We start from the raw sequence: 24112 nt of genomic DNA, 5'->3' as shown, positions 1-24112 counted from the left end.
AACATTTGGTACTTTTTCCACCACTGGTTGCGCCACAGTGTGTCTACATATGTGTGTGCGCTTCTTTCCCGCCCTAGCTGTACCTTGTGTTGGCTCCATAAAGGTTGAGGAAAAAGGTTGAGAATCACCATTCTAGGTCCTGCAGAACCTCGGCATTAAAAATAAATGGTGTCTCCTCCTAGGTTATGACACCTCGGGTCAGGCAACGCTGCACGGGCAGAGCTGGGGAGGAAGGAGGCTCCTGCAGGAGGCGGACAACAGCAGTATGGAGCAGGAGGAGGAGGAGGAGGAGCAGAAGAACTGCACCGCACCAGGTAAGACAAGAAACCACACGTGAAGAAAGAAAGAGATAAAATGAGAGAGAGAGGGAGAAAGTCAGAAAGAAAGAAAAAGATAGCTGTATTTTCAAGTAAAAATACGAAACAATAAAGAAAAGTATTGTAATATAATATTCATATATTGCTTTTACGTTATTATGAAAAATATATAAATACAATATATTGTATTTACATAACAAATATGACTTGGGACATTATTTTAAGAAGGTGACGAAAGAGAAAAAGAAAGAAAGAGGACAGCTAGTCCTCTCTCTCTCCCTGCATAAAGTTAAAAACAGAAAGCATGCAGGCAGCATCCTCTCTCTCTCTGTCTTCCTAGCGCGGCTGGCTGAGTTGTTGTCTCTATCTGGATGTGGGGTAACCCAGATTGTGGGTGTCAGGTGGTTTCCCATGAGCACATGCTACAGCCCACCAATGGCATTCTGGCTGCCTCAGCGGTTCTCACATTTGGTCTCCATCACACTTTTAGGATCCTGCTGTCACCCCCACCCTCACCCTCACCCCGACCAACCAAACCCCCCCACTCCCCCCCCCACACACACACTCACACACACACACACACACACACACACACACACACACACACACACACACACACACACACACACACACACACACACTCTATGTCCTCTGATTCGCTCGCTCTCTCTCTTTCTCACATATACACACTATGTTTCTCACATGCTCTCTTGCACTCACCCCCCCCCCCCCCCCCCCTCTCATTTTCCACTTATGGTGGCCATGTCTGAAAAATCTCTTGTTTCCATGACGACCTTTTATCTTATCATCAACGAATGACGTCTGTTTGAACAGCTCAAGGGTAGCTCTCAGGGATGCTTGAAGGCGTGTGTGTGTGTGTGTAATACTGTATGTGTATGTGTGTGTGTATATATATATATATATATACTGTATATATAAATATCTACCTGTGTGAGGAATGAGGATTTGTGTAATTTGAGGATGCTAACAATAAGGAATATTTGGCAATCATTTTGAAAAGCCCTCCTTAAACGCTGCACTGGCCCAGGCCTTGCACACGCATGGATCTCTTTACCACTGCGCGCGCGCACACACACACACACACACACACACACACACACACACACACACACACACATACACCAACCTATCTTTTACGACCCACCATACTGCTTCTATTTTTAGAGGTATAGATGGAAGGAAATTTCATGTTCAATCCAGTCGTAATTGATGTGTGGAGGCCAGGCAGCGGGAGAGGGAATGGGGAGGAGGGGGCTAACACACTTTCAACCTAGCGTATTTTAGGCATGTTATTATAGTTGAAAATGTTCACAAATGTATTTATTGTTTTGTAACATTTCTAAAACAGTTAGGACTGGCCTAAATGGCATGTATCAGGCGTGGTATTAGCAAACAAACCTTCAAAGTGTTGTGTTTTTTAGGGACACAAACTAACATCATCATTAGGGCTGCAACAGTTATCAAAGGAGCACTTCACCCATTTTCAACCTTATGTTCATATACTGTAGTTGTTCCTCACTACCGCTCGTTATAAGATGGCACAATACACTGTATCTACTCACTCTGTGTCTCATTGGTGGGATATGGACAGTTCAGAAACCTGCCTGCCAGTGACATCATCAATGGGGATTCCAAGCTAATTCTAAGCTAAACTACAATCTTTCTCTTCCTGGAAAGTTAGCATGCTGAAATAGAAGCCATTGTTCTTTGCATGAATAAAAATCAAGTTGTTCGAAATGACCAAACCTGCCTACCGAGGATGTCACTGGTAGGCAGGGTTCTGAACCGTCCACAGCTCTCCTCTGAGACACGGAGCGAGTAGACAGAAATGGGGTCATCGTATAATGAGCATTGTTGAGGACCAATTACATGAAGATAGGTTGAAAATGGGGTTAAGTGGTCCTTTATTCAAACTAATCAATTTAATTCCCAATGTAAAGACATCAATTTTGATATTTCTAGGATGGAGTAGACTACTTGTAATATTTAATCACAAAATTACTCAATAGAACAATCGTGAAGAGAATAATCGTTTTTTTCCCCCAGCCCTAGTCATCACGTTGGGTGCCTCTGTGGACATACACTATCAGAATGAATGGACATGTCCATGTTTCTTAATGATGGAAATAGTTGACTGCACGGAAACATATCCATCATATGTTGTCACTTAAGGGGCAAGGCAACCTTTAGTGTAATAAAAATAGCTTGAGGGCACGAAGGCCAATTTCCCAGGGCAGAAAGGCCCTCAAATAAAACAATGATTTTAACAATCCTATAATAATGATTGTCTAAGAAAATAATTTATTTAATAACATTTATTTTTATTTTTGATACATAGTACCAGTGAGGGGTTAGGGTTAGAATTTGTAACCCTACCTGCATTCCTCCATCTGTATGTACTCAGATGTTTTATGTTTATAATGGAACAGTGGAACAGTCAACCTTGAGTCCATATTCATAACATAATGCAATGTGTGTTATCAGTGACCTATGGAGTGGTGCATATCAGATAAGATATACTGTATAACTTTATAGGCTCATTTAAAAGTAGATGCGGCATTGACATGGACTGTTTCATGCAAGTAATCTTTTTATTGTAAGGCCAGAGTACACCAGAGTGATACAGTACTGTACAGCTGTAAAACATAAACTTTCAGTTTGTAACATTTTGTAACTGAAAATCATTGTTGTGAAAGCAAGTAGGCTACCTTATTGTAAAGTATGGCATGGCTACGAAATTCACGCAGTTTTAAAATAATTCAACACTATGTGTTTCAAGTTTCAATTCAATTACAATGTGTGGCCCTTCACTCACTTTATCGAAGCCATATGGCCCCCTGGAAATAAATCTTGCCCACCCCTGTCATAGGGCATATCACTTTTTGAGGGGAGCAGAAGGCCAAACTGAGGTGCCACGGCAGCCATAGTCTGGGAGGCTTCGGCTCAAAGCCTGAACAACAGGGGCGCGGCCACTGTGTTCTGATTCAAATCAACAGCCAATGAAGAAAAGGAGGCGGGATCCACATGCAGTGGGTGTTGCATGTAAATAGGAGCGACGGGAAGCAATTTCCCCTTGAGAAATTGCGGCCGCCATTGTTGTGTACTGCTGTTTGCCTCTCGTCGGACTTTTTAGACGAGTTGCACCGGTAAGAGGCGTGTCCGCTCAGATTCTGAGCGTAAGTTACATCCCGCCCACAAATACCAGGGCTCTGGCCCAGAAGTTCCTCGCCGCTCCCGTTTGTATGCGAGGCGAAAAACTTCTGGGAACTCAGATTACGGCAGCCATGGCCTTCATGGCCTCAATGAAATTCCTTCCCTGATGATAATTGTCATTTGTTAATGTAGGCCGCTTGTCTGTCTTTTAATGTAGCCCAGCCCGGTTATGAACAACACTTTGATAGCGTCACTTGCGGCTAGTGGTCTCTGCTAACTCCCCCCTTGATAGTATGATGTTTACTCATTGAGTGCCATTGACGTGTTTCACGTGTTTTACCGCAATGGCGTGTTTGATGTGTTTTTGAAAAGAAATAAGGAAAAAAACGTTCAGAACCCAAGATATCATTATCTGAAGATTTGCTGCTCCATTCACTTCTTGTTTAACTTATTACTGAAAAAGGCTGTATCTCGGCTCCTGAGCACTTTTTTTTTACTATGTATTTTTGACCCAGACATGTTATTTTCAAAGGCAGACAAATAATGTCAACAAGGTCGCGATGACCTCGTTGACATTTGTGAAACCACACAGTGCAACCCTCAGTGATTAGCACCCATCAGGGGATTGATTATACTGGAGATAAATATTCTGTGACTACTTGAAAAAGGTAAGAAAATTGAAAAATTGCTGGCACAGTATGCACATATTTTTTTATTTCATTGGCACTGAATGAGTTAAGTTAATCCACGTTCAGCGATTCCACCTCTGAAGTCATTCTATGGAATCTGCCAACAACTCCTGGATATACATGTATACCCTGAACATTAAACTTAAACTTGTGTCCCCAGTAATAAAACAGCAGCCCCCCCCCCAAAAAAACTAAAAATAGCAGATCTACAGTACAATGTGTCTTGGTACATGAACATGGCACATGGACCTGTGATGGTCCTGTAAGGGTCCATTTGTACAGAACTCTCTGAGTTAAATCTGTACAGGATTTCACAGTGTAGATTGTTGTTCCAGTATACTGTAGTTTAGTTCAGTAATTCTCAACCTTTTTAATTTCAAGCATCCCCAGTTTTATATGCATTATATTTGATACCTTTTTGTCCCCTCTCTGGGACCCCAATCTACACTGTAAAATTATCAATGTTATGAACCCATACGGGTCCCTTTGTTACTATTTGAACACACTCAGAGTTACAGACTCTGACCCATAAGAGTCCATTTGGTTCTATTTGCACACTCTCAAGAGTTAAAGAACCCTAAGGGGCCATTTGGACCATTGGTGGTCCGTGGATCCGACGTTGAGAACCAGTGGGATAGATCACACTGATGTTTGAATTTCTACCTGAAGCAAGGGACTATCTGCCTCACAATGGGGGGGGGGGGGGGGGGGGGGGAGGGAGGGAGGGAGGGGAGGGGGGGGGGGGGAGGGGGGAGAGAGAGAGAGAGAGAGAGAGAGAGAGAGAGAGAGAGAGAGAGAGAGAGAGAGAGACAGACATTCTTTCATGAGCTCATTAAGCAAAATGGACGTCATCAATCTCCTCATTCACCTGCCCAAGGTCACTGCTGTTATCTATAGAAGGAGGAGGGGTCAGAGTTCGTATTCTGCGGTGCCTATAATAGCTGCTGCTCCCCGCCTCCCCTGCCCCTGCTAAATTTATACCTGCTTCCTCTGTGCCTTTGGCCCCCACAAGCCTCTGGAGGGCTTTGAGTTTTCCTTTTTTTCTCCTCCCTCCTTTTTCCATATCACCTCTGTTAAAGGAGAGAAAAGACAGCTGTGTCCTGCCCTTTGGTGGAGAAAGTACTCAAGCCCAGTATGTATAGATACTGTACTCCTTGTCAAATATTACTCGGCTACAAGTGGAAGTTGTCAAATTTGTGCTTGAGTTAAAGTACTGCTTTTGAAAATATTTAAAGGACCACTTTACCCATTTATCATCATTATCATTGGTGCTCACTTATGCTCATTATAAGACCCATTTCTGTCTACTCGCTCTGTGTGTTAGAGGAGGGCTTTGGACATTTCAGAAACCCGCCTACCAGTGACATCATCAGTGGTAGGTTTGGTCATTTCAAACAATGTTTTTGTTTAATGTTTTTTATTTTATTAATGCAAGAAGAAAAAGGCTGTCATTTCTCTTAGCTTAGAATCCCCACTGATGATGTCATTGGTAGGCATGTTACCCAACTGTCGTATAGCCCACCAATGAGACACAGAGTGAGTAGATGGAAATTGTGCCATCTTAGTATGTGCATTAGTGAGGACCACTTAAATGAAGGTTGAAGTGAAATACTGTAGGTGAAGTGCTCCTTTATGTAATTTATATACATAGAGAATTGCTCCATAATATGGAGCAATTCTCTATGTATATAAATATATATTTTCTTTTAAATATATATTATGCTTTTAAGTACTGTAGTAGAGTTTTATTATGTTGGGTAGTGTTTTAATAGAGACCTGGGTATCTGTGTAGTGTGTCTGTATGTTACGGGTCCATTTGGTTCCATTTTTACACTCTCAGAGGTACACACCCATAAGGGGCTATTTGGAACCCCCTCAAGGAACCATGGACCTTGAGGGGGACCACACTTTGAGACCCACTGGTGTAGCAGAGTGTTTCCAGTGAGCCGACATGCACAATATCAGCACTCTGACTCTGTTTGACCAGAATGAAATGGAGCCTTAATTAGTATCATTTGTAACACCTGTTAAGGAAGAGGCTCAATTTCTTTGCAATATGGCTGCTGAGCATAGAGCCTTATCTGTTTGAACTGTTTCCATCTGGTTCTGTTTTCTGCGTCTTCCTTTGTGACTCCGGCCACCTGCATGTCGTCTCTCACCACATCCATAAACCTCCTCTTTGGCCTTCCTCTTCTTCCTCTCACCTGGCAGCTCCATCTTCAGCATCCTTCTCCCAATGTAACCCTCATCCCTCCTCTGCACATGTCTAAACCATCTGAACCTCAACCCCAAACCTTCTAACCTTCTAATGAGGTACTAAATAGCACCATTGCTGTTCACAAAGAAGGTGCTATATAGCACCGCAACCCTGATTACGAGCCAAAGAACCACATTGAATGCTATGTACTGTAGCACCATTTTTTGTAGTGTGTATGTAGTCCTTGTGAGGGAGCATGTGAGTCATGTTTGGTGTGTGACCTTTTAGAGGAAAGAAAGAGGTGATGCTGTGTATGCCTTAACAAAGATTTGGAGAACAAAAGTAAGTGTGTGTGTGTGTGTGTGTCGCGTCTGAGACTGAGAGTGAGAGCAGGTGCGTTCTGTGCATCCACATGATAGAAAGAGAGAGAGAGAGAGGGTATGTGTGAGTGGGTGTTCAAGCCAGTCTCTACGCAGTAAAATCCTCAGTGTTAATTTAACTCACTGAGTTAAATGTACTCTCTAAACTAAATGAACTCTTAGTTAAATTAAGCCTATGGGCTGTGAGTTAAACCAGTGGTTCCCAAACCTTTAAGCTCGAGACCCAAAAGACAAATTTGATGTCTGACAAGCTAGTGAAAATAGCAGATCTACAAGCTCCCGACCCAGTGCTTGTTAAGGCAGTCAGTGAGCAATGAGGAAGTGTCTGGATGGATGTGAGCTTTGTGTTGTGGAGCGCTGCGGCACAACCGCTCTACTGATTGTTCCCTGAAAACACCTGCTGATCAACCGCTACAGCATCAGGATATTGCAAGCGGGCCCCCAAATCAGAGAGAGAGAGAGAGCGCAAGCTCTCATTTAGCTAGTTTCCGCTCTTGGCCACACATGATATAAGCCCATCATTACACCTCATCCTCTTGATTTTAACCCATTAAGACCGGGAACGCATCTGTGTAATCACTTTCACCATTATTGTATACGTTGGCTATGCGCTATGAGCTTGTAGATCTGCTATTTTTCAAGAATCATGAAAATGTGTGCAAATATTTCTATATATTTTTATGCAAATATTTGTAACACAAACTTTGCTTCTGGGGGGGGGGGGGGTCCGTGGCCAAATACATATCCAAAAATGTTTTCTAAATCCTAACAGTATGTTGCTATGTCAGTGGTGCTCCAACTTTTCCATGTCAAGGACCACCCAAAATGATGTGTATATATTCAAAGATTGCACAAATGTTCCTAGATTCTTCAAAAAATTAGCAGATCTACAAGCTCATAGCGCTGCACTCGTTGCCGCGCTATGAGCTTGTATATGTGCTATTTTTGAATAGCCAAAGAAATAAATAAACTAGACCAGGAGACCTGGATGTGCCAGACTCCTATTGGTTAAATACTCGAGGTGACGTCGAGGTGACGTCATGCCGACATCTGATTGGCTGGGTAGGAAAAGAGGGACGGACCGACCGACAAAGCCTCATGTAGGCCGACCCCCTGGGTCTGGCAAAAATTACACAGATGCGTTCCCGGTCTTAATGGGTTAATTGCTGCCCTCCTGCTGGGTATGTTGATTTCAGACACACGTCTGCTCAGCTACACCATTATGTCTGTGCAGGGGAAAAGAGAGAGTGGTGCCACAAGGGTGACAAGGAACCCATTGGCTGTTTAGACCTTTTCACTTCCGGCCACAGGGTGTCTTTCTGTTCCAACTGCCTTCCTGTTTCGGCTGAACATGTCACAAGGTGCTTTACTATGTGAACATGTCATAACAATCTTAACACAGTGGTTCTCAAAGTGGGGTCCGGGGACCCCACTTGGGGACCCCACTTGGGGACGTCCTTGAAGCGGTTCCAGGGGGGGGTCCTCAGCTAAATTAGTGAATGTACAGTAGTATTTAACCCTATTTTATACTTTGGCTATGGAAAAAAAAATAGCAGATCGACAAGCTCACAGCACATCGCACCGTGACGCGTTGTGAGGTTGGGTATGCTTTTCTTTTTTAAGTGGAATTTGTTTTGCACAAATCTCTTCTAGGGGCATAACATATTTTCAGATGGGGGGTCTGCGGCCAAGCACATATTAATTTGGGGGTCCTTGACATGAAAAAGGTTTGAGAACCACTGGTCTAATATTCAGCAAAAATAGACAAACATTGGGCTAAAATTTGCAGATTTACATGCTTACAACTTAAATCTTGCTAGGTGTGAGCTTACAGATCGGGTATTTTTGCAGAAGAGATTTGTGTGTGTGTGTGTGTGTGTGTGTGTGTGTGTGTGTGTGTGTGTGTGTGTGTGTGTGTGTGTGTGTGTGTGTGTGTGTGTGTGTGTGTGTGTGTGTGTGTGTGTGTGTGTGTGTGTGTGTGTGTGTGTGTGTGAGATTGCCCTCTCGGCCCTACAGTACTTTGACCCTCTGTCTACAACATTAAGTACATCTATTGCTTCTGTGTCATGTAAGGCCACTCAGCAGGAATATGAAGTCATAAATGAAGTTTATCTTATTGCTAATACACTTAGTATACCATATGCACGCACGCACACACACACCTACAATACACACACGCACGCACGAAAACACACATACACTTTCTCTCTCTCTCTCTCTCTCTCTCTCTCTCTCACACACACACTAACATATCTCTCTCTCTCTCTCTCTCTCTCTCTCTCTCATGCTGGCTCTGTGTCCTACACGGTGATGCATGGTGTGGAATAGTGCACGGTGTGGGAGTAGACAGATATAGTGGGCCAGGGACCCCTGTGTCGGTGGTGGTGGCTGCTCCTCTCTCTCTCTCCAGGGGTCTCTCCCCGGAGAGGAGGCACCGCTACTCCTGCTGCCTTATTAAAGAGCCTCTCCTCTCTGACGCCACACTCCATTTTAGGAGAGAGAGGACTGTATGACTTAATCAGGGCTTCCCTGTGAAGAGAGAGAGTGTGTGTGTGTGTGTGTGTGGGTGGGGTAGTGCATGTGCCCTTAGGAGGGTAGCATTGTTAAGAATAGGGTTGATTAATGGCAGGGTGCTGCCCCAGCTGTGTGTGTGTGTGTGTGTGTGTGTGTGTGTGTGTGTGTGTGTGCGTGTGTGTGCGCGCGCGTGCACACACATGTATGTATCTTGGCACCCAGCCCTGTGTGATAGCAAGTGACGATTACGCCTGCTCTGTCCCCACGGTACTGTCGGCAAATTAATCAAATCAGAATAAATGATCATTTCTTTAATACCCCCCCCCCCCACCCCCCTCCACAGCCCCCCGCCACAGCTCCCCCCACCCTCTAATCAAATGCTAAACTGACCCAGGGCTCTCCCCCGCAGTGATGTCCTCTGAGAAATCAATTTTACAATATTGCTCTCTGAGTGGGCCGCTGCTATCGCAGTGCAACAACAACAACAACAACAAAACAACAACAACGCTAATAACAGTTAAGCCCGAGTTATACGCAGTTGCGTGCCGGAGGTGTCGTATACAGCCGTGAAAATAGCCGATCTACTAGATCATCTGTTTCCCATGCTGGGCGTTCGACACCCCCCGTGCGGCTGCCCGGGTATAAATCAGGCGTTATAACGGATTTGGTGGCCATGTTCCCTCCTCCAATAAGTGCCTAGTGTGCAGATCGCTGAAGTCGTGGCGCTGCTGTGTTATTGCACGGCCAGAGAAGCCTGGTCCTCGGGGGAATAAGAGCGATCCATCACGACAATTAGCTCAGCTACTCTGAGCTTCATAACCCATACTGCATCTCTCTCTCTCTCTCTCTCTCTCAGCCTCCACTTGTCTCTCTAGTCCGCTTTTGTGAGACTGCTGGCGTTTGTTTCGTGGCTTCTCTCTCTCTCTCTCTCTCTCTCTCTCTCTCTCTCTCTCTCTCACTCACTGTTGCCACATTTTGTGAGAGAAATAAGCAACCAGGTCTATGAAAACAAGCCCAAAAAGAAGCAACTAGGTCACATGAGCGCTAGGTTTAAACTATATACTGTACATCGGCTATTTTCAAAAATAATCTTTATTTATTTTTTTAAATGTTGAATGTTTTTGGAAAAAAAATAACACCAAACTTGTATGGGGATCCTTGGCACGAAATATTTTTAGATGGGGGTCTGCAGACAAATACATATTCATTTGGGGGGTCCTTGACATGAAAATGTTTGAGAACCACTGGTTTAAACAACATTAGACAGAAGGTCCAAATAATCAGCTATACTTCAGAAACAAACCCCCCCCAAAAAAGCAACCCGCAACTATCAATATATCAATATTTACAAGCTACTTTACAGAAAAACAAGCCCAACGTCGCTTATAATAAGCAGTCTTGGCAACACTGCTCTCTAGGCCGCTTTTGATTCTGCTGGCGTTCGTTTCGCGGCCTCTATCTCTCTCTGTCTCTCTCTCTCTCTCTCTGTCTCTCTCTCTCTCTCTCTCTCTCTCTGTCTCTCTGCCACTCATTGCGACCTCTTGCCACAGAGCAAGGAAAGTGCCTTGCAGTTGTTCTGCTGAATTATGGAGTCCCGGCAGGTTTGTTTTGCCGGCAGCAGAAGTGCCTTCCACGCAACTTTAACCCTTTGAGACCGGGAACGCATCTGTGTGTCATTTTATGACACACAAATGCGCTATGAGCTATGAGCTATGAGCTTGTAGATCTGCTATTTTTGAAAATCGAGATTTTTTTTCGTGCAAATCTTTGAATATAATTATATTTTTTTTTAAAGAGAACATTTTTAACTTAAATCTTTGCTTCTGGGGGGTCCCTGGAAGAGCATATTTTGAGATGGGGGTCTGCGGCCAAATACATATGATTTTGGGGTCCTTGACATGAAAAAAGTTTGGGAACCACTGAAATTATAGCAACATAGTTGCTAATTTTAATAATAATTTGTACAAATATTTTTTTATTTTTTAATAATATTTTTTTTAGGATTTAGAAGACATTAGTAGAATCCCCAGAAGCAAAGATTTGCACATAATGTTCACGGATTTTTCAAAAATAGCAGATCTACAAGCTCATAGATGAGCAAGCTTGTAGATCTGCTATTTTTGAATAGCCCAAAGAAATCTTAAAATGACACACCGATGCGTTCCCGGTCTTAATGGGTTAAACATTCACCCTGCTGGTGTGAAAGTGAGCAATGTCAGCCCTGAACATATGGTATAGTCCTACAGGGAATAGAAAGAGACACCTACTCTACTCTACAGGGTGGCTTTCAGAATAGAATGCTATACCGTTGCTGTCGGACACAAACCTTGTATCTCCATATTTCAACTTATTATGTTTTTTTTGGGGTGGGGTTTTGTACCCACATGTTTTTGTCTTAATGAGCCCATTAAGACCTGAGGCCGATTATTTTCTGCAAAACGTATGTTGCAATATCAGTGGTGCTCAAACCTTTTCATGTCAAGGACCCCCAAAATTATATGCATTTGGCCGCGGACCCCCATCTCAATATATTTTGTTCCAGGGCAGGGAACCCCAGAAGCAAAGATTTGAGTAAAAAATGTTCGCTTTAAAAAATAAATGTATATATATTAAATATTCAAAGATTTGCACACATTTTCAAGATGTTTAAAAAATAGCAGATTTACAAGCTATATGAGCTTTTTATCTCCTGCAATTTTTGAATAGCCGTAGTATAAAATAATGGTTAAAGTGGTTCAAATGAATGTGATGCTATGTTAACTACTTTTGCCGGGGTCCCCCCCTGCAACCTCCCCAAGGACCCCTGGTCCTTTGAGAACTTTGAGAACCAATGTGCTATTATAGCTCAAATCTAAAATGACACAGATTCTTTCCCGGATTGGATGGGTTAATGCCTTAGTTCGTCGTACAAAAGTGTCGCACAAGAGTACGGAAAATATCTGATCTACCTTTGTATATGCTCACAACGCGGCACATCGATTGGTCAACCCACTATGGAGAAAGATGGATGAGGATGGTCGGACGGGCTGACAGTTTTGTTTATTTCATAGTAGGATATAGATTTTAAAAAATTGTGCCATATACTAAGTATATGCTGTATATTAAGACTATTTGAAATACCGGTATAGTTGTATAGTTCAAAAAAGTTCGGGAAGCACTGCTTTATATCGTTGCTGTCGGGCAGAAACCTCATATCTCCATATTACACATTTTTATGTTTTTTTTTCTTATATATTAATATTCCCTACTTCACTTTACAAGAATATAACACAAAAGTGAAAATAGCAGATCTATGTCGCGGTGCGATGCGTTGTGAGCTTGTTTATCGGCTATTTTCACTATTAGTTTTATTCAAAATAATAATAAAAAAGGGAATGGTTTTTGGACATACAAGGTTTCCACCCGACAGCAATGAGATTACAGTTACTATAGATGGTTTTAGACTGTTTCTGCCAGGGAAAGAGTCATAATCGTTTCCATGTTGAAAAATATGTAATATATTTTCAAACATTTTCAAAAATAGTGGAAATAGCATATCTAGACGCTCACTTGTGAGCTTATAGATTGGTTATTACCACTATTAATGTTTTTTTTTAATTATAAAGTAATTAAATATAGTCAGTCATTTCTTTGTATATTTGTCATATCTGCCCTGCGCAACTTCAAAGCCTAAAAGGCAAACGGAAATGAAATTTTTATTCATATGCTCCAGCGTTCAACGACAAAAACACAATTCAATCGTTAATCTCAATTATTTGTGTGACTATTAATCGTCATGTAAAATGTCATAATCGTGACAGCCCTGCAGTATTATATGCTCCTTCTGTGTTCTCCTGTGGTGTGTGTGTGTGTGTGTGTGTGTGTGTGTGTGCGCGTGCGTGTGCGTGCGTGCTCCTGTGACGATGTGTGAACCTGTTGCTTTGTTCATGGTATCTGCAGCGTCCACCACCACCTCTGTGCTCTGACTCATGCAGCACATCACTGTTCATAACACTGCACTGTAAACGCGCGCCGCTCAGCATGAGAACAGGAAGTCTCTTAACGTTTCCTCCTACCAGATTTTCTCTCGTTCCGTCTACGATGACGTGCCCATAACTGGGACGCCAGCATAGAGCTATATAAGAGCCAGAGAACGGACGGCCCCGCCACCCCCTCCTATTCATTTCGATGAAGTTGCTCACCCAGCGCATGAAGCCCCCGGAAGTACCCTCCTCTTCCACATTTGACACCAACGTCGGGTTTCAGATGATAGAAGCGTTGTAGTAGTAGTGTTTTAACCCATTACGACCTGAGGCCGATTCTACAAATGCCTTCTAAATCAGTAGTTCTCAAACGTTTTCATGTGAAGAATCACCAAATTTATATATATATAGCCTATATGGCCGCCGCGGACCCCGCATCTGAAAATGTTTTGTGCCGGGGATCCCCAGAAGAGAAGACCTGTGTTTAAAAAAAAAACATTTTCGATATTTTTCAAAAATGTTCAAAAATAGCAGATGTACAAGCTCGCAGCACGGCACAAAGTGACGTGCTGTGAGCTTGTATATGTGCTATTTTTGAGAACCATTGTTCTAAACCAATGTTCTAAATCTTTGTAGTAGTTTTTTGAAAAACGTATATAGCTCAAATCTAAAATGACACTTTAAAGCTTTCTTGGCAAAAATAAATGCTGAAGTCTTGCAATACCAGATTTGACCACCAGGACACAGCAGTGGTCCTGGGGGCTTGGTCGCCAGGGTCAACCCATTAAACTCCTAATCGTCACTGTCGACTGGAAACCGTGTAGGTCCAAAACGCTTACTTTTCAGATTTAAAAAAAATTATATTAATAATAATAACCTTTGTTCCAGTGGACCAGTGTAGTTATTATTTAGTCACAAGCTCTTGTTAATACTTTTCATTGGTTCAATATTTTTATAAAACCACCAGACACACTTATCCACTTTCACTTTCACTTAAAAAAGAAAAGATCTACACGCTCACAACGCGTCACATGAGTTTTTGATTGGCTATTCTTGCTACTTTTTTGTCACGCTGTAGCATGAAGAAGTAGTAATAATAATAATAATAATACAATTTATGTATAATGCACTTACATTTGAAACAAATGTCAAAGTGCTACGTAGTTTATTAATCAACTACTTGTCAACCAGTATCTAATCATGCCATGCAATGTGTCACCTTCAGTGTTGCCAATTCCGCTTATTATAAGCGACTTTAAGCTTGTTTTTTCTGTAACGTTCCTTGTAAATATTGGTAGTTGTGTGTTGTGTTGTTTTTTTGTTCTTGTTTCCAAAGTGTAGTTGCTTATTTGGGCTTGCTTGCTAATGTTGTTTAAACCAGTGGTTCTCAAACATTTTCCTGTCAAGGACCCCCAATGCAAATTCTGGCAACGCTCTGCTTGCTCGTCCATGTGCTCTCTGATTGCACAGGAGGAGTGAAAGGAAACGCGTGGCTCTTTTACACTACGAAGGGTTAACCCACAACCTTCCATAAACCTGAAACTTTCCACAACCCGCAAAGCTCTGTGATGGTTTTTATGGTCTCATAAAAAAGCTAAAAATTGCAGATATACAAGCTCAGTTTCGCAATAATAAAAAAAAGGTTCTGGGTTCCCAGAAGGCTTAGTACCTCAGGCGGTCCTCTCCAAAAGGTGAACTATGTTGTATTCAGGGTGCCCAAGGGTGCTCCGCTCAAAAAAACTCTGGACACCAAGAGCTCTGAAATGCGAGGCGCGCGTTACGGTAAGTAGGCCTGTCACAATTATTACATAATTGCCTAATTGCAATTATTTGAGATTATCTCAATTATTTTGCATAATGGTCATAATCGTTTCCATGTTGAATATTTGTCATACATTTTCATTTTTCAAATATTTGTATGCTTGTAGATCGACTATTTCCACCATTTTCGAATATCTCAGGAAGTATAAAGTTATTAAATATGGCAGTCAATTCTTTGTATATTATAGTTATTTCTCATACTATCTGCCCTGTGAAATGTTTGTTTACAAAGCCTAAAAGCAAAACAGAAATGTAATATCTATTTATATGTTCCAATGTTGCCAAAAAAACCAATTAAATTCGTTAATCGCAAAAAAATCTGTGACAATTAATCGTCAAGTAAAATGTCATAATCGTGATAGCCCTAACAGTAAGTGGAGCGCTCCATGATAAAAATGCATTGCAGGAAAGCACTGCCAGCGGAAAAAAAAAACGCTTTCTGAACTGATAAGACATCCTGATGTCTGTGTGTTGGCACGTGTGCGTCTTCTAATGTGTACATCCTATTGCTTGGTGAAGTTAAGATGATGGATCTGTCTTTTTGATTTGTTCCATGTAGGTTTATGGTTAAGATACTGTAGGTGGGGATAATGTTTTTATTTGTCTGTTTTTTTGCTCTGTTTTTTTGTGTCATTGTTTAATGTCATTTTATTTTTATCTTGTGATATGGGTGTTTTATTTTATTTTATGTCTCGTTAAAAAAAAATCGATGGAGAACTCTTTTATTTAATGGCTGAATGTTACAATTCTTACTCTTCAAAATAAATCTTTCCGTGTGGACACTGCCCCTTACAGCCGAGGCTTACGCAGGCTTACGAAGGCAAATGTCAACCTGTTTCGTAAATCGGGAGGAAAATAGTAATTTTCCAGGGCAATTGCTTTCCGCTTCAGTGAACTTATTCCCTTTGACTGCGTTCAAAATGAGCACATATGCCAGCTGTGGTATCTCTCTCTCTTTCTCTCTCTCTCTCTCTCTCTCTCTCTCTCTCTCTCTCTCTCTCTCTCTCTCTCTCTCTCTTTTTCATCATCTAGAGGCTTTGTTTATGATGCTGAATCTTCAGAAGGCAGACATCTTACAAAGCAGAGATCAATGAAAAGAAAGCAGAGGCAAAGACATGAAGGCGATCAGATAGCTAGATTTGGAATGCAGCGTTAGTTCAAATAGATCAAGATCCACATCCTTTTTCCAACTACTTCACTCCCTACATGCTTAACTGACGGGGGCTTTCCCCTCTACCCCAGGGGTCTTCAACAGGGGGTCCGAGACCCCTAAGGGGTCCTCAGAGTTACTACAGAGGCGCAGCCAAATATTTGCGTGACTTTATTCTGAGGGGATCATTAGCCGAAAATAGCCGATCCGGCTATATCTGGCAAAGAGGTTTGGTGTAGGTGTAGATGATAAAAAAGAGCAGACTAAGTACAGAGCCAAATGTCAAGTTTACTAAGTATTGAGGGTTTAAGTGGTTAAATGTCTGAAAATACACATGGACATGAATCCAACGTATTTGTATAAAAGATATTGTGTAAACAAACAAACAAAAACATGAATTAACTGATGACAGTGCTGTCAAACAAGTCTATGAAGCCATCTATGAAATCTATGAAAAAGATTATTCTGCAACACAATTGTATACAATATGTAGTGGGGGGGTCCCTACTTCCTCTCTTTCTGAGCTAAGGGGTCCTTGGCCTGAAAAACGTTGAAGACCCCTGCACTACACCAAAGCTCCTCTCCCCAGAATAGGGACGCTATGGGTTCAAGGTTAATCACAAATGGCTCCAATTAAGTCTATCTTTCAAACAGTCTTCAAACTTGTGCGTGACTTTTCCTTCACCCATCACTGGTGTGTTGAAGTGTTGAAGAACGTGTCGACACTTTGCTGCTGAAGCGTGAATCAGGCTCAAACTTTATTACCTGAGTAATTACAATCCTCAGGGTTCGATAAGTACAATTTTGAGGTATTTTTACTTTACTTGAGTATGTCCAATTTTCTATACTTTTACTTCTACTCCACTACATGTCAGAGGCAAATATTGTACTTTTACTCCACTATAATTATTTGACAACTTTAGTTACTACACTTACTTTATATATTTGGATTATTATTACAAAACATACATTGACCACTTCAGCCCTATTAAAACTTTGGCTATTCGAAAATAGCCGATCTACAAGCTTATGTAAGAGCTTGTAGATCTGCTATTTTCTAAATATTTTTTATACATTTTATTCATTTGAAACCTGTGAAATGGGACATTCTGCGTAATGAGTACTTTCTACTTTTGGTACTTTAAGTACATTTTGATACCAATACTTATGTACTTTTACTCAAGTACATTTTTAATTCCGGACTTCTACTTGTAACAGAGTATTTCTACATTGTGGTATTGATACTTTTACTTAAGTACAAAATGTGAGTACTTTTTCCACCACTGCATGGATTCCCCCCCCCGGTCCTCCCCCAGCCAATCCAACACTGGCATTCAGATAAGATTAGGGAGGAGGCTTCACTATCTCTTCACTCAAGGGATAACTTCTTGGTACTCTGTGTGTTCTTCAGAGAGGGAACAAGAAACGGAGAAAAGCAAACTACTACAAAGAAAAGAAAAGAGGGAAAAAATAGAAAATAAATCGAATAAAAATAATAATCCCACTGTGCACAGAAGTGTGAGTACATTCATAATGAACTGGATAGCTTCCAGCTGATGGTAGCTTGACTAGAACAGAGGGAGAGCAAATCCATAGTCCTTCACGCTCCTCTATACAGCCATTTAGGGAATTAATTAATGGTGTATTTAACAGTTATTCACGAATCACGAGATAAGATACGATAAGTTAGACTTTTATTGATCCCTGTGGGGAAATTCAGATGTACTTGCAGCAATAGCAGTATAAGCCAGGATAGGTGGAGGGGCGGCAGTGGCTCAGGAGGTGGAGCGGGCCGCTTGGGAAAACGGAAGGTTCCCAGTTCGATCCCGTGCTCCCACGGAGTTAGTGTCAACAGTGGTGTTGAGCCAACACTTCCACACAGTCATTTCCAAAGCCGGCCGGCAAAGTTAGTCAAATGGAAGCCGCTGTGTAGTTAGGTGTGTGCGCATTGTCCTCAGTGTTTGTATATAGGGCACAGGCTGCCCCGTGACAATTATTATTTCAAAAATATTGTCAATAAATGCACCCAAAAATTCAAACATTTTCATAAATAAAAAATACAAATAAATAAATAAAAAGCATGAATGAAAAATGTATTAAAAAATGTCATAAATGAGGGAAAAACAAACTTTTAAGAAGTAGTGAAAATAGCAGATCCACAAGCTTGTAGATCGGCTATTTTCACTAGTATGGGTCCCGGGGAGACATAAAAACCTCTCTTTTGGGTCTCGAGCCAAAAGGTTTGGGAACCACTGTTGTAGAGCAGAGGGCCTCAGAGTTGTCGGTCCAGTCCAGTTTATTGTTCATGCGTACTCCCAGGAACATGTAGGTATCCCCCATCCATCTCCTCCTCCTCCCCGCAGATGGTGATGGGAGGTGGGGGCATCTATTTTTTTGCTCCACCGGTAATCCACCACCTGCTCCTTGGTTTTTTCCAATGTTGAGCTGGAGGTGGTGGTTGTTGTCACGCAACCATACGAAGCTCTCCACCAGGGCTCTGATCCAGTGATGGAGCTCTTCTGTGGGGCTTTACTGCTAAGATATTGCCCACCGTCCAGGATAACCTCCATGAACCTATTATTGCAGTGTCATCGTCTCATTGGAGAAACTTCTAACCAGTTGAATAAAATTAAGTTAACTACAGTACATTAAACCTATTTTGGGTATGTCATCATTGGCAAACATTTTCAAAACTATTCCAAATATTTAATATTTAATATTTTTCAAAATGTTTCAAAAAGCGGATCTACAAGCTCACAATACGTAGCATCGTGGCATGTTGTGTAGATCGGCTATATTTGAATAGCTGAAGTATAAAAGAGGGCGTACGTTTTTAAACTGTTCCTCATTTTGCTGGGGACCCACCTGGAACCCCCTCAAGTACCCCTGGGGGACCCCTGACCCCACTTTGAGAACCACTGTGTATAATGCGATGCACACCCTATTGTTATGTACCGTATGTCATAACGTCTGTCAGAGGGATTTGGGTTCCACAACTTCAGGAGTAAAGGTGCTGTATTTTGGAATTCATGCCATTTCTTTGGCATAGTTTAGTTGAGTTAGTTGACATGCACGGGAGAAACATGGATTCATGCACAGCACTAGATGCAAGTTTCAATATCGAGACACTTGTTTTAGGCTTTTGAAAAATGATACAAGAATAGAAGGAGAGAAGAGAAAATTGCAAAAATAAAAGTAAACACAGGAATTGAATTTCTTTTATGGACTATATCTGTCTTTGTAATTTGAACATTAGTATGATTCCTCTATTGAACACATTTTATCATTTGACTTTTCTACCCCCCCTCCTCCCTCTCTCTCTCTCTCTCTCTCTCTCTCTCTGAAGTTTTGATCAGCCTTTACAGTAATAAATAAAATGCCTAGTCATCAAAAAAGCATCAGCAGCAAAAGAGACACCCACGCCGTGTGCGCGCGCGCAGACACACGCGTGCGCACGCTTACACGAACACAAACATAAATACAAAAAGGCATATGCACACATAATCTGTAGCAAGGTGCAGTTGTACTCAAACACACACACACACACACACCCACACACACACACACACACACACACACACACACACACACACACACACACACACACACACACACACACAATTCAAATATCTACACGTGCAATCAGACAACCTCCCCAATCGACCCCCCCATTGCCAAATCCCTCCAGTGGTGCCTGTTAGTTTCCATGACAACGGCCTAAAATAATTCTATCATCAGTGAGGGGGAACAGGCCATAGATACACACTCGGTCTCTCACCTCTCTCTCTCTCTCTCTCTCTCACACACACACGCACGCACACACACACACACACACGCACACACAAATGCTCTCTCCTGACTAGTTAGTTAGAGCCTATATGGAACGGAGTGCAGGGGAAGCGTTGCATTATGTTACGTAAACACTCCTGAGGTCTGACTCAGGGGAGATGACATCACCACTAGTGGCACAGGAAGGAGCAGATATATACATTTAATTTGTGGAGAAGCGGTTCTGTTTGTTACCGTTAATGCTTTGCCAGCAAAAATGGCCAATGGCACATTTCTCTCTCTCTCTCCTTCTCCCTCTCCCTCTCCATGCATTCATTACCAGAACCCTAGTGAGTACAGAAAAAGTTAGACCGAGCTGTTGAAGTTAAGGGTGCGCAACTTAGTTGCGCACTCGTTGTGAGCTTGTGAAATGGGCTATTTTTGGTGTGTGGCATGGCGTGCAACCAAGTATAAATCAGGCATTATAATTATTACACGTACCGTATCTTTCTAAAGGTACATTATTATATGCATAATTAGGCGCATGTCGCTCTGGAATTACCTGCATGATTAACTACTAAGGGGCACTTGAAGTGTATAGGGGAAGTTCACTGCCGCAAAAAGTCACTTAGTGTACTTTGAATAATTCACTGTGAATATATTAGCTCATCAACACATCTCACCACTTAATGAAACCATTAACACCCATGTAAGAAGTTACCCACATAGATGTGCTTCTAGCCATCCGTGAGAGTGATACTTCATTACCCAGTCAAATCCTCAGTGTTCATATAACTTGGCACGTGTACAAATTGAACCAAATGGACCTTAACAAAAGTTAACCACTTAGCCCTTTATACTTGGTTGTACACAGAAATAGTGAATATAGCTGATCTACAAGCTCACAACACGTCGCATTGAAGAAGTGACAAAAACAAAAAAACATTTGCCCAAAATAGGGTTTATGCGGTTAAATTAGAGTATTTTAATGTGTATGTGTATCAGACAAATGGCATCTTTGCTGTGCATTTGTTTTGACCAAGGCCATTTCCAAGAAGGAAAGGACAACTATGTCACCGTCTTGGTCCAGCAATTCCATCTGGGTGATTTATTTTGTAGAACTGGGAGACAAACTAGAGCTTAACGTTGGATGGAATGCATAACGTCAATGACAGCTGGATGGACAAGTGTAGGCATAAGCAATCTGAATGATTGCCTTAAAATAATCTCACATTGTTTCCTACTGTCTTGTTTTTCAATTGGCAACCTAGAATTTTATTGAGGTATCTAAAGAGAAGAGAGTACGTTTCTGACTCTGCAGTAACTATGGGACTGTCAATTATTGACAGCCTTTCAAACCAATTCTCGTGATGACAGCCCATACTGCCCCAGTCAGAAACTTATGAGGTTCTATTTAGATACCTCAATAAAATTGTATGTGTCAAAAAACATATGTCTTCTTTTATTTTCCTGAACAAATTATTAGGTCACGATCATGAAAAAAAAGGGGAAAAAATCGTTTGTCCACCTGGTTCTCTTTGATTTCAATGCATTCCATCAAACTTCGGGCTCCAGTTTGCCTCCCAGATGCATCAATGGCAGGCGTAGAAGGTTTCTGTACCTTCTGTGCATGGCCTTGGTTTTGACAGCTTCATTGTAGTGAGTGAGTGAGTGAGTGAGTGAGTGTGAGTCCGCACTGCAGCCCTGTCGGCCGAGCGCCGCTCTCTCTCATTTTGCACTGACGTCTGCGTCCAGATATTATGATGAAGAAATGGAATATGCAGCAGCAGCAGCGAGGCATACAGCATTGTGCTCTCAGCTTTGCCACTCCGCGTAGCGAAAGAATTGTTGCAGCGGAAGGGGTCTGGTTTTCATGTGTGTGTGAGTTTGCATGGGGGGGGGGGGTATTATGATGGGATGATGGAGGGGGAATTCTATATTTAAACAGCAGTGATTGCAGGATGGATGGAACTCCCCAAAGACGCCGGGACGCATGCTCCTTTTACGCGCACCCTTTTTTTTTATCCCCAACTCTGTGGTGATTATAAATAAATGAAAGAGAGCGAGAGAGAATGGTTTACCGGTGGGACACATAGACAGACACGTGAGGAAGAGTTGAGTTCCAGGCCGAACCCAGATTATAGGCATGTACAAGTAAATGCATGTATACAAAACGTGTATGTCTCTCTTTCCTTTTCTCTCTCTGTTGCTCTCTCATTCCGTCTCACACACACACACACACACACACACACACACACACACACACACACACACACACACACACACACACACACACACACACACACACACACACGATAATGATAAACTCACGGGTGTAAAGGGGGGGTGGGGCATATCCCTACGCCTACTTTTTGTCCCCCCACTTTCTTTTCAAAAATCTGACTTTGTAATGTACTTTTTCTTATTTTTTTACTTAGTGTCACATGCTATTAGATGTCATGTCAGTATGTATGGTGTACTGTTTTATTTAAATGGTGTGCCAGGCTCACAAGCTCACTTCACAAACCATGAGTGAAAACATCAGTTGAACTGAACTGATATGTCACAACAAGCTTCATCACATACTCTGTCGCAGTGGCACTCAAAGTGGGGTCCGGGGACCCCCAGGGGTTCCTGAGGGGGTTCCAAGGGGCCCCCAGCAAAATGGGGACCAGTTTAAACACCCTATGCCCTATTTGAATTCTACTGCTGTTCAAAAATAGCTGATCTACAAGCTCTCAACGCATCGCTTAGGAACATGTTTTGAGCTTGTAGATCAGCTATTTAAAAGAAATGTTGATAAATCTTGAGTCTTCTCTTATGGCGGCCCCTGGCACAACATCTTTTCAAAGAAAATTAAGCAGCCAAATAAATATCAATTTGGAGGTCCTTGACATAAAGAAGTTTGAGAACCATTCACTGCTCTGACTACCGTCATGAAAAGGGAGTTTAACTCACTGAGTGCCAGAATTATTTCTGGCTATTTCTGGCCAGTGCGATTTTTTGCATCATGCATTCATTACCAGAACCCTAGTGAGTACAGGAAAAGTTAGACCGAGCTGTTGAAGTTAAGGGTGCGCAACTTAGTTGCGCACTCGTTGTGAGCTTGTGAAATGGGCTATTTTTGGTGTGTGGCATGGCGTGCAACCAAGTATAAATCAGGCATTATAATTATTACACGTACCGTATCTTTCTAAAGGTACATTATTATATGCATAATTAGGCGCATGTCGCTCTGGAATTACCTGCATGATTAACTACTAAGGGGCACAAGTGTATAAGTGTATAGGGGAAGTTCCACTGCGTTTTTTTTTTTTTAAGTAAAAAAAAAGTGCTTAGGAAGCGAGATACAGCCTTTTTCAGTTATAAGTTAAACAAGGAGTGGATGGAGCTGCAAATCTTCAGATAATGATATCTTGGAAAAAAATATAAAAAATTACCAGACAATCCAAATTGTCTGGTAAATTAGACTGCCATGGGACGATGCATACAAGGACTGGCAGAGAGAGAGAGAGAAGCCTGATTGCTGATTGATCCATTGACTGCCACTGATTGGGCATAGTGAGAAGGAGCAGGGAGGCCAGTTTGATTGTAACAAGAGAAATGCCTGATTCACACTTGGTTGCATGGCGCACAGAAAAACGGCAGATCTCCAAGCTCACAACGCGACGCAGTGCGCCGTGTTGTGATCTTGGGGATCTGCTATTCCGGTGTGCGACACGCCGGTGTCCAACCAGGCAGGGCCGGACTGGGACCAAAATTCTGCCCTGGCATTTTGGTCCGAACCAGCCCCCAGGGGGCGGGGGGGGTTCACTTCAGGTTTCTGGCAGGGAGAGTGAAGGTGCATGTGTATGTGTGTTAGTGTACTGCAGCCGTCGCAACAGCAGGTGTTAAGGGTCCATCCTCACTTCTTGTTGTACTATTACTCCTGCTACAGCTTCACCTTCAATCAGGTCTCTCTGTCTGTCTCTCTCTCTCTGACTCTCTCTGATTGTCTGTCTGTCTTTATTTCATCTCTTACTATGTTTTCTGGTTCCTTAAATATTATTCTCTCTCTATCATCTGTCTGTCTGTCTGTCTGTCTGTCTGTCTGTCTGTCTGTCTGTCTGTCTGTCTGTCTGTCTGTCTGTCTGTCTGTCT

General features: G+C 42.2%; 1 protein-coding gene across 2 annotated transcripts in view; it reads left to right on the top strand.

Moving 5' to 3' along the window:
- Positions 1-24112, top strand: part of LOC308097687 (sodium/potassium/calcium exchanger 3-like) — a 63748-nt gene that overhangs the window by 4228 nt on the left and 35408 nt on the right. For both annotated transcript variants that reach the window (XM_080445647.1, XM_080445646.1), the window contains exon 2: positions 183-314. In XM_080445647.1, the coding sequence (XP_080301773.1) occupies positions 183-314 (132 nt within the window). The remainder of the gene's footprint in view (positions 1-182; positions 315-24112) is intronic.

Source organism: Gymnoscopelus braueri (genome assembly GCF_963280865.1).
Source record: "Gymnoscopelus braueri genome assembly, chromosome: 2".
NCBI lineage: Eukaryota > Metazoa > Chordata > Actinopteri > Myctophiformes > Myctophidae > Gymnoscopelus > Gymnoscopelus braueri.
Note: the sequence above shows the minus strand (reverse complement) of the source record. Positions and strands in the feature narration are given on the sequence as shown.